Source organism: Melanostigma gelatinosum, assembly GCF_949748355.1.
Source record: "Melanostigma gelatinosum genome assembly, chromosome: 12".
NCBI classification, from domain to species: domain Eukaryota; kingdom Metazoa; phylum Chordata; class Actinopteri; order Perciformes; family Zoarcidae; genus Melanostigma; species Melanostigma gelatinosum.
Window position 1 is genome coordinate 15,119,726 of NC_136645.1, and position 12,167 is coordinate 15,131,892.

At 40.5% G+C, this 12,167-nt stretch overlaps 1 protein-coding gene across 1 annotated transcript in view; it reads right to left on the reverse strand.

Moving 5' to 3' along the window:
* The window catches only part of khdrbs2 (KH domain containing, RNA binding, signal transduction associated 2), a gene marked incomplete at both ends in the record, with an annotated part of 49,847 nt that overhangs the window by 14,030 nt on the left and 23,650 nt on the right, over positions 1–12,167 (reverse strand). Inside the window, 2 exons of the mRNA XM_079280913.1 lie at positions 953–1,080; positions 8,257–8,403. Of these exons, the coding sequence (XP_079137039.1) occupies positions 953–1,080; positions 8,257–8,403 (275 nt within the window). The remainder of the gene's footprint in view (positions 1–952; positions 1,081–8,256; positions 8,404–12,167) is intronic.

Genomic DNA, 12,167 nt, shown 5'->3' on the forward strand with positions numbered 1-12,167 from the left:
TAAAATCCCCTTGAGCTACAGAACAGTACATGGAAATCAAGTAATATGTGAGTTATGAAGAAGACATAACTGGGGGGGGAAATTCATTGAAAGGGACATACTGTTTAAAACTACAACATGAGAAGGAAGAGAACGAATAACACGTTTATATGAATTATTCAGATGTTTGCCAGGGAACCAATTAATCTCAAATTCACCATTAGGTGGCTACATCCTTCTTTATTATTAAACCATGTATTCACAACACTGCACACCAAAATGTAGTTTTGAATGGATCACATTGCCGTGAATAACAAATGTGTGGGGTTGACTACTTTTGGATAGTTGCACAACTGATTTAAAGGAAAACTACTCAACCTGTGTATGATATCAACAGTCGTATGGTAAGTTCTATATTGCTCGAAAGAGAACTTCACCCCTTCTTCTCAACTTAAATTAGAGAAACAAATCACTCGCCTGCAGGGGGGATGTCTCTCAACATTTTGAAAAAAACCTGCATATCAGTCGTTTGATGTTTGAGTTTGTCAAAAAGAAATACAGGTTTTGAGCATTTTTAGACTTTTGGATATAGTATTTTGCCAATATTATAATTTGATTCATGACTCATTCTGTGTTATCCGTTATGAGTTATATTTTCCATAAAGATTCAGTGCCAAAAAGAGTACAGTGCCAAAATAAGAGTTTCTTGGTGGCATTTACAAAAACTGCCGTATGTACACAGATGTCATTCTTGTACTTCCAAAGAAAATGATTGTCAAGTCTGAGAAAAATAGCCTTGATGATAAATACCCCTTTACCTTGATACAAATGATTAGCCTTACCCTTTAGGACAAGTGTTTCACAAGTGTTTTGAGATGAAGACTGTTGTTGAACTAAATGTTGAACTTTAAGATGCCCTGATTATTGTGTTCACAAAATACTGGGAGCCCTTTTCTTTGACTCTGTGCTTTACCCCGTGGATGCTGCGGTTGCTGGTCGCACGCTCCTCCCCTGTGCGCTCCTCCCTCTGCCCGACTCGTCGGAGCCATTGAGCAAGGAGAGCTCTCGCAGTTGCTCCTGTCTGATCTCGTCATTGTAGTCCTGCGGGAAACAAAACACAGCAGGTACTGAGAAACAAGGACATTTGTCTCCCGACTGCAACAGATGCTCGCAACAGCAGCAAAATGTCACGTAATCTAAATGGTCTTCACGCACACGGGAACCACATGGCGTTGCTGAGCGTTGGATACTCCATGAGGAATGTTCTCTTTTGGTTTATGTTTGGACGCTTAATGCAGCAGAGTGATAAGTGAAAACAATAAATGTTCTTCAAATAAATATGTGGATCCATTGGTAGCGGAAGGTTTGTTTGATTTTTTAAAAAAAAGGGGAAAACATATTTTCTGTTCAGGGGTTGGCAGAACTAGTGTGAGTTTTTGACAAATTGCCTTCCGGATGACTGGAAAACAAAATAACCAACGTAATCTGATTTCCACATAATTTTCCAACCCCGTATGTTGAGAAGAACGAGGCCATGAAAGGGAAATTACATTTAAAAAAAACCTACTTGTCACTTTCAAGCAACAGAAAAATATAGTCGGCACACAGCCGGTAATTGACAGTTTCAACAACTTTGTGGGGAATCTTGTTATCTTGTGATTGTGAGCCCATTTTTCCTCAACCCGTTATCAAACATTACACGGCTCATTATGCAGCAGATAGGGGAGTGGACAAAGCAATATTCATTATCTTGTCATTGCTGACAGATAAACAGGCTTATTTCTCAGAAACACAGAAGCAAAGCCCACACGATTTGATACCTCGGGCAAAATGTTTTCTTTTTTATATTGACAACAAGCGACAGAGGCAGCAACCAACCAACCCTCAGTGTTTTTGACAGCCACATTTTGTGACTTTGTTGGGTCTTTCTGACTGTACGACTGGGTGTCAGGTGCTGGAATGAGACCAAGAAAGCCTAAAAACCTTCTGTCAGGTATTTGAAAATATATAAACAAAGTAGACTGTAGACAAAGTCGGACCGACGGCTTAGACCCAGTGTGCAAGAGTTTGTTTCCAGAAGTGTGAGACTGTTCAAGAGTTGAAAACAAATTCTCCTGGTCTACATGAATTTTTCCAACATGGAGTGAATGGCATCTTTGTGAGAGCGTTAATCCGACCAGCAAATGAGCTGCACATTAATTGACGAGGTGTTATTCTGTGTAGAGTGCGTTGATAAGTGAAGGACAGACCGTTAATGGGCGTGCAGGCTCTGTTCGAGGGAGATTACAGCTCACACATACACTATAATCCAGGCTTTCTGGTGAATTGTGTCACCCTTTACTTTCTTTCATATCTTCTATTCATGCTACTCTATGTATTTCCATTATATATCTATAAGCCCACCTACACCACACAAAGTCACGAGGATATCGCTGCAGAGTGTTTGCCCACTCACCGATTTGCATGTTTGTCACTGAATGTAATCAGATCTTTCACAAAAGCCGATTACTAGAATTAAATGATTATGTGTGACGGGCAAAAACAGTAAACTTGCATATTCATACATCTTGCACATGTCATACCAAACTTCAGCATCATTGTCACATTGTGCCAGCTGTCCTTCCACAGTAATAGGATGGGTGCCATGCAGGGACCATATGAGGAACAGATTTTGACTCACAAAAGAAGAAGGAGAAGAAAAAAATCCTCACGGCAGATTCCCAAAACACTTGACAGACTGCACACTGCTCCTCTTGTTCATGAACTAATGGGGCCTACAGCGTTGTGATGGTTTGAAGGAGACCGGCAGGGCTTTTAATTGGAAAGCTGGCAGCATATCCAAAGCACAACAAGTCTGCCAGAGCTTGTAAAAGTTGACTGTTGACAGAGTTAACATGAGTAGATAAACCCCATGCTGAGGCGTCTCGGGTCAGACTGTTTGCTCGCTGAGATTAACTCTCACCATGCATGACCTCGTACACACACAAGACGCCCTTCACAGAGCTAAAGTTAGACTTGAAGGGGTCGGGACAGGAAGCCCGGCGATACCAATCCCTCTTGTGCTACACGTCTCTGTTGCTGGCTGTGTTGACTGATTTCCCTTTCTCGACTTTACATCTCATTGATACGCGTCTGTTGGCTGCAGGACCGTTCATGAAAGAACTGCTCCTACGTCCTTGGGCATTTTTCTGACAAAAAATGTAAATGAATCTGAATGAATTTTTGGACAATCAATCTCAGTGGAAGAGACGTTGATCTCCTCTGAGACCTAAGGGCATCAAGTGATGTGATTGTACTGAGTCAATACATACCTCCATGGAAATATGAAAAAGTTAAACAAACAAAGACATCAAATCAATCCCAGTTTTTGAATCAGCCTTGTGTCACTCAAGTATGTTTGCACAAGGAATTGCAAGGAATTGGTGCATGACAATAAACACAGTGCAATAGCATGAGACGTAATTGAAAATAATGTGAAAATGTGCATAGAATATGATCAACAAACAATATGAGGGTATGTTAAAAATAAGTCTGTTATTATAGTCTCAAGTGTCTGTTTGAAGTGAAGTGTTAGATGTGTAAATGTATGTCTGAGTCAGTGGGGGTCCCAGGCTTAGTTGATGAGCCCAACTAATATGGTTGACTCAAGTAAGCTACAAGGACTATTTGATAATGAGATCAAATAGTCAAATATGTGAAGATGTCGGATGTATGTGTGCCAGGAGATGCCGTGGTTTCTTTGGATGACAGAGCTGAGAATTCACTGGTGATATACAGCGTGTTGATACATTCAGATTTATGGCGCTCAGCGATGTGAATGAACCAATTTCAATTTCCAGCAGCGACCAAAATGTGTGTTCAAATGTATCTCGTGTTAGATCAGCTGACTCTCACAGTGTCGTGTCTGCATTGCTGGACGGGCAGAATTTATAAGTGTGTAATACATCATGTTCTCTTTCACAGCCGGCACGCGGGTCAATTTACAGCATTTTTGCGTAGTTTTGCGCCGTTAGCTGCGAGCCGCGTCGCTATGTTAAGAGGCAAATGAAAGGCTTGCAATCTCGTATCTTGTACCTTTTAAACGCAAAAAGCAGTGGGGAAACAGACTTCAAGAAACACCAGTTCATGGTGAGTGGATTGTTTTTAGGTGGCGGTTTGCAATAAGACCATGGGTAAAATAAGATCTCAGAGACAATAAGATCTCAGAGACTACGTTAATTCCTACAGTGCACAGCGCATGCTGTGTATAAACACTAGAGAAGGTCTGAAAAACCCATCACAGTACATGCTGTCTTGCATAACAATCTACTGAAAGATGTTCTCATTCTCCCAAAGCCCATCAGGCCAGTTGAACCAGGGGAGCAGAAGCAGCTGCAGCAGCTGTTTATCTGCATCTTGATATGATGTTTTTGAAGTTTTCTACTGTATGAGCCGCTCATTTCAGTTCCTAACTGGCTGATCTGGACTTGAATTCTGTATTTGGTGATCCCAGAAGTTTACATTTATGAATCTTCATGATTTGGCCCTTTGCTTGTGCATTTCACTTCATTGTGCGGCTTCGTGACCATCGGTGGTGACTGAATACAGAGAAGAATCAGAGCTACTTTTGAGATCCTAAAGCATAAGTGAACCATAGTGTGATACCACTACTCCTGGGAACTGCATTTACCGATGTATAGTGCACGACCAGAACAAAATCTACAACCAATGCACAGTGGAAAATGTATTCTTACTCATGTCGAGCTCTATTAAAGTGAACTCAACTCAAATTGCACCCTCATTCATTCCACAGTAAAATTGGCCCTGCATTGTTAAGAACGCCGGCACAGTCTGGATCTTTGCTGAAGAGAATAATGCAGAGGACTGTGCATACGTGCTTGCCTCTGCAGCACCAGGCCAATCTTCAGAGTTGGTGCGTAGGCTCTTTCTTTGGGATCATATGGATTACATTAAATTCAAACACAAAACAGACAGCTTTAATGACATGTATATTTAGCTTTTGTCTTGAAAACAAATTAGTACCACGTATCTTGTTTAGTTTAGTTTAGTTTTATTTGTTCGAGAGGGACAATGTACATTGATGAACACTTTAAATTAAAATGTAAATGCACCCAATTACAGCCACAAGGCTGATTTCCATTGTCTGTCCCCCTGCCAGAATGTACAGGCTGAGTGTCCTAAAGGAAAAGGTCATGCCAAAGTGCAACAGTAATAAACTAAAATCAATTACAGTCTGTAGCTGACGATACACAATAGTTCGATAATAACGATAACAATGGATAAAAAAGGAATCGCAGATATATATATATATATATATATATATATATATATATATATATATATATATATATATATATATATATAAAAGAAACTAGAAAAAATATCACAGTGTAAGGAAGACATTTCATATTCATCATATTGCACACAGATATATTGCACATCAGGGCATTAATTAATTTGCACATTTAAAGTTTCATTCATTCATATAACATTAGTACATCACATATCCATGACACTAATACTGCCAACCCAGGTTAAACTATCTATGTGCACAAGTTTGGGTGGACAACAGCCATCCCTTCATGTGCTTTTTAAAAGTTTGGCCCAAGATGAAGGCCACAAGCTCATCCACCTGAGAGCAGAAGCTTCTGTCCTTCTCCAGCGCCTCTCGCTCTCCTCCTGTAAATACTGTATTCCACTGATTAGGTTCCTGTTTGCATGACTGTGAGCTGACAGCACTGACAGCATTACTGCAGTCAGATTTTGCTTCACGGCAGATCTGAGGGCTCCCGCTCAGACGAGCTTTCTCTCCTCAGTCGCCTTAACGACAGTCAGGCAAACTCTACTCCTGCCCGTGTGTTCGCTTTCTGCTCAGGACTCAATGAATAACACGCTAATGATGCATGTGAAATTGTATTTGTAAATGGTCACACAGCTTGTTCATGTGATTGTTATTTTGTAATAATTGTGAATTATATTACAAGGTTTTTCATATCCGAAGAAAAGAAAATTTATATTATTTTTTTCCTGTTTTGTAGATATGAGCTGAGTGGGACGCAGGTTTTAGTTCAGACATATTTGTTTTCAGACATCTTGGGGGGGGGGGCACATTAAAATGATTTTATCTTGGTAGAAGATGGAGCACATTTTTTTTGTTCAGCGATAGGTGAGAGGAGAGAATCGTAGAAATGAAGGGAAGCGCCACAAATCACTCACCTCCGCTCACATGCTGTGGTACAAACTTAGATTTTCAGCCGCAACCAGCAGTGTAAGTCGCTTAACGACACAAGTGGCATTGTGGGAGCTACACGTCTCTGTGATCGTGCCTGCTGCATCGCTTTGACCAGAGTTTGGTTTCTGAAGCATAATGTCACACCAGAAGGGGTAGATTGGAGCAGTGCTAGTTTCCCTGATGGCCCGGCAGTGAAAAGCAGTGGTGTTGCACACCAGCTGGCTCGAATCAGGCATGTTTTTAGCGGGGTCATAAATTCAGTCCATCTTTCCTCCTGGGCCAACTTGTGTTTGATGCATTCTACATTTCACATGCTTAGCTGGCAACAAATTGATGTCAAATACATTAAAAAACTATTCACACAATTTAGAATTGCTCTCCTCCAACATTGTGCAACCAGGAATAGACCGTTTAAAACAAAACAGATTAAACACATTTTTCCTCCTTGTCAGACCTGGTGCCAACATTACCCACAATGCAACACGACCACTGACAGTACGAGGAGTGTTATGCTTGTAGCGGCCTAATGTAGCCTCTAGCCTCAAGGGGAGATGAGCAGCTGGATAAAGGTCTCGTAAGCTCACAAACTCCCCACCTCCAGATCTGTTTTATTTTGAAACTTTTAGTCTTCGATCCCAACCAACCAACCACATAAATGAAGTCTGATACATTGCCTCAAGTGGTGTCACTTGAGGCCATTTAACAGACTTCACACGGCTTCCTCTGGGGCCACAAAAGGATTTACAGCTTATTTATTTGATATATTCAGTAGTACCCTCCAACACCAGCAAACAGTCTTTGATGTGTTAAATCTGTGGAGTTCCTCTTAAATGAATCAGATCGAATAAACAAATGTACATTATTTCTGCCTTTTGGAAATATAAGAATTACAAGTTGAATTAACAACAAGTTGGTAAATCCATGCAGATTATTCTCAACCAAACCAATCCCCAATAGCAATTCACTTGAAGTATCACTCTGACTTCACAGTAACCATCTCCGTCCTACACAGTGAAGCAATAACAACAAGAAACAGCAGGACGCACTTGCCACTCTCCACCAGAGGCATGAAACATCTGTCACTATGGATACTGACAGATGCCTGTTGTGCTGCATTATGTGCAGTTTATTTGCAAATCCATAAGATCCCTGAAGCAGCAAGCATGTGCTATGAAATAGATGGGATGGTCTTTATTTTTTACGTTTGTTGTTGACATGTGTGCTGAATTTAGGGACAAAGGGACTAACTTCACTCAATATTCTGGGGTCACGTCCACACTCACTGTGAAAAGACAATGATGGAAGCAAAATGTAACTTTGATGTATGTTTTTTTTCCCCTCAATATTCATTAACATTAATAATAATAATCAAGCAGCATTGGAGGTTTTAACAGTGCATTCTCATCCACAGTAATGATTTTAAGCCCCTTTGTCACTTTGTTAAATCTTCCTTTAGTCACCCTGCATAATTAGTTCTGCTGACATATTTTCACAAAAGAAACAGTTGTCTCGTCTTAAATGTCTGTGCTTATTGAATGTGTGCACCTATTACAAAAATGTATGTATTACAGCCAATTCTGTGTGTACACTAATTAGAAAGCCTTGCTGCACTCTTGTTAGAATAATTTAGAATACGCAGTACCCCATCTTTTCTCAAGTTACGACAATGAAGCGAGAGTTGGTACTGTGCCGCAATACCTTTATATTCTTGGAAAGACTGTATAGAAGTAAAGCATGCGCGTAAGAATATAGACTCGGTGTAGGTAGAAGCATGACATCCATAAAGTAGACTCATCCGGCACAATTCCTCGATTAGGCTTGTCACATTGGCAAAGCTTGATGAATATTTTCAGCTTGAACTCAGCAAGAGTACACAACATGCACATTAATTATTGCCATAATTCTCCGGGCTATAAGTTGCTGGAGTCTTGCAAGTTTTTCCATACTGCACTTTAATTGCTGAATACATTATTTCAAGTGTGCAATAATGACTGAAGTTCGTATATCACACAGGAATGAAAATTAGGAGGAAGTATTGAACTTACTGGAACTAGGAATTTTTTAATCTCCTCCAAGGCGTGACTCATGCGTGAATAGGCCTCTCCAGGTGGAGCAAAGACTTCAATTAAAACATGAAGATCATTACTCAGATGGACGTATTTGGCCTCCCCGCTTTTCCTTAATTCTTCTTCCTGTGAAAAAAAGAGAGCAAGTGAAGGATTTTAACTGTAATGTAAAATACATGGTGTTTAACAACATTATAATATTGGTGTTAATTGTAACAAATACCAAATTACAAACTTGTTTGGATTAACATAGTAACTTCACTGTGTCATCAGGTATTTTTGGAAGTCAATTTTCTTGATATTGTACTATATATATAATGGATAAAATATACATTTGTCATTTAATTAAATGGACATTTAATGTTTGATGAATGACTCGACAGTTTGGACAATGTTTTGATGCAACTGCTAATGCAAGTGGCTCTTTGTGACGATTATACTTGGGCACAGCAGTGAGGTGAGCTAAATGCTTATGTCAGCATGCTAACATGCTCTCAATGATAACATGTTAACATGCTTACATTTGATCTAAACACAAGTAGCTTTGCAGATTTGTACAACCAAAGTACTGGACAAATAGCAATTTTGAAGTCAGAGGATCACTTATGTCAGTAGTTGTTTTCACCCTCCGGGTACAACGAATGACTGCACACAATTTGATGACAATCCATCCAACAGTTGTTGAGATATTTCAGTCTGGACCAAAATGGTGGACTGCCCGACAAACAGACGGACATTGCCACCCCCAGAGCCATGCTGCTAGCTCGGTTAAACATCAACATTCAGCCAAAGAAAGTATTCCTGCTCAAAAATCATTTTGAAAATAAAGAGATTTTGCTCTGTCACAAAAGCAGACATTTTTTTCGTCCTTTCATCATAACCGCCTCCTAAAATAACAGGCCACAACCCACAGTAACATTTATCATTTAGTTTCAAGACAAGAGTAACTTGAGCAATCAGCACATTCATCACTAGGAAGACGCCTTTTCCTCACTTTGCGTCAGGAATAAGTTGACTTCTAGAGAATAATTACTGATCATCTCACAACTACAGGAAGACACGACAAGAATAACAGACTAGATAGTGGAGCTCGGACATAGAGTCTGGCATCGGGACGCTGTTCGGTATTTTCTTTGCCCCGATAGAAATTGGATTTTGTGATTTGTTGTGATGACCGCTCTGCAGACTCGACTTCAAAACAGCTCCCGGAAATGTTGAAATGGATTGACCTCTTGTGACTCAGACACATACAGTTCAAGTCATGAATTTGTGACCGCCTGTGCCAAATGGATTTGAGGAAGAATCAAGGAGGAAAAATGAGAGCAATAGTGCCCTTCAGACGGGAAAACAAGGGACAAACAAAAGATACTGATGCTGTATCAGAAATTGATATCACATACAGATTGAGGAGGACTTGTGTCAGAGCCGGCCAGAGGCATGAGCGAACGAAGCGGCTGCTTAGGGCCCCGTGGCAACCAAAGGCCCACAAGAACACCTGAAATTTCCCACAAGAGAGCTTGCAGCCTCTGTGTGGACCAGTCCTCATAGGCACACACCATTTTAAAACAAGACAATGATTATCTCGTCTCACAATACAGGTATAGTTACAACTCTGGATAAATGCAAGATGGAAAGCAGTTGAAATGTTGATGAGCTAGGCACACTGCAGGGTGATATGGATGCATGCACAACTCTCAGTAACTGATTCAGCCCTAGTATAAATAGTATAATGTATAAAAGGAAAGCTGGGGGAGCCAGTTTGAAATCAATCAAGTCAAATCAATCCTACACTGAACAAATAGTGTTGTGATGTCAGACCTGGAGTGGAGACATTTTTGCTCCATACTTCATGAATTATGACAAACCGTATTTCTTTGAACATGTTTTCAATAATCCTGCACTGCAACAATTGGGTGGCGAGTGCTTTGCTCAAGGACAGCATGATGGTGGCTGTTAAGGGAAGCGAGAGTTCCACTCTCCCAGCCAATTGGGTTCAAGCGTTTGTCCTTGCATCACAGTTCCCTATACCCTCCAGGAGAAATCAGCTTTAATTAAAAATCATTCCTAAAATTTCAGCAGGCTTCACATTCACTGTCAGAGAGTCACTGTGGATCAGATCAAAACGTGCATGCTGGCGGATGATCGTGTCTCTGAGTTCTTTCAATCGTTTGTCACTGAAATGTTTGGGAGTTTTACAGCAGGAGCAGCACACACAGAGCAGAATCAGTTACCATGACTGGAGTATGCCTGCTTTTAGTCAATCAATATAAAATGTTATAAGGACTTTAGGAACTCGGGTGATAATATTCTTTCTAAACCTTGCAGGCTTTTGTTTCCGGAGTGAGGAAGGTGGAATGAGGACTCTCTGCTTTAACTCGGCTAATATCCGTGTTCACGGTGTTATAGAGACCATATGGTGTGATATGTGTGGGTGGGCTGCTCTCATGCAAAATTCCAAACCTGAGAAATTACCTTTACGGCTCCACAAATGCACCCTACCGACCGACTGGATGAGATGAAATGTGCGCTCACAACTTGAGCTCGTAATGGGACTTTTGCCACGTTAGTACCACGCTGTCTTGTGACCAGCGGCCCGGAGAACGGCAGACAGACTTTCAGTCGTGACTTCTAGGTGTCAGTCTCATCACAGAGTCCGCCCAGACTTGCCCAGACTTTACAAATCAATCAATGCGGCACACAGAAAGCACTAAGCTGAATCAGATTGTAACGTAGCCGGCCTTTGGCAAGAAACAACTGTTAGGGATTAATTATTTTCCTTTGTGTTGCACACAGCAACATGAATCTCCCTCAGACTGAATCTTTAAGGGAAACAAACAACACACCATGTTAGTGATAGCGGCACTTAGTAAGTGATTTATTAAATAATACAAACTCACAATGCATGCTGTACTGTACAGTGCAATATCACAACCTAATCACTGCATGCATGTAAAAAACTGTTATCCAGCAAGTTAATGCAGCACATGAGTAAACTGAATGGATTTAGTGGCAGGAAGCCACAGTTTTAAATGAGCTCTTGCTCCAGCCAAGGCACATTTTAAAATGTGCTGGTAAAGGAATGTTTCACTCCTTCAGGCTTTGTCTGAGTACAGACTTTCAGCCTCACAATTAGGTCTGAATGGAAATTGACATTGCAAAAATGTATGACCAGTCATTTCTAATTATTAAGCCATACAGTTGTTGAAGAATGTGGGGCTTTATTAAGTTGTCATAGAAAAGCTTATTTGTCCAGAATATTACAAAATTGCACTTTAGACAGGCACTGCGATTGATTGCTGGAAAAGACATATAACTACATTATAAAGCAATTTCTTAAATCACTTATTATATACTTTCTTACTGCACCTGCTATACACGTCCATGCAAACTGGGCTACTCCATCTGCTCAGGAAAATCGTGTGATACGATGAAATGTTCCACAATAGCTACTGAATGGACCTCGTGGGGAAATAGTTTTTGTCATCTGCTGTTCCCAAGGTGAAGAATGAACTTTCCATCTCACTTATTCATTGAATAAAATTGTGTTTCTTACTTTTAAAAACGTTATATTTTGTTTTACAAAGCGTCAACGCTGGGAATAACTAAAATGCACATTCAGCTCCACTTGTGTAGCTCCTACAGTTAATTCCATCACAACTGGGCAAACTTCAGAGTAGCTAGTAAATGGGCACTGAGGTGAGATTGTTTTCTCAACTAAACTGCATTTAATATGTTCAAATGACCACTAGAACCACAATGGTATGTTTAAACCTGCAATAACTGATATTTTGGCCGCCTTAGGTCAGCTGAAACGAGTTGCGAACACAACATTGACATATCAACAGCAAAATGAGTGTTCATTTGGAGTTGGGGTTCTGCCACCTGATGCA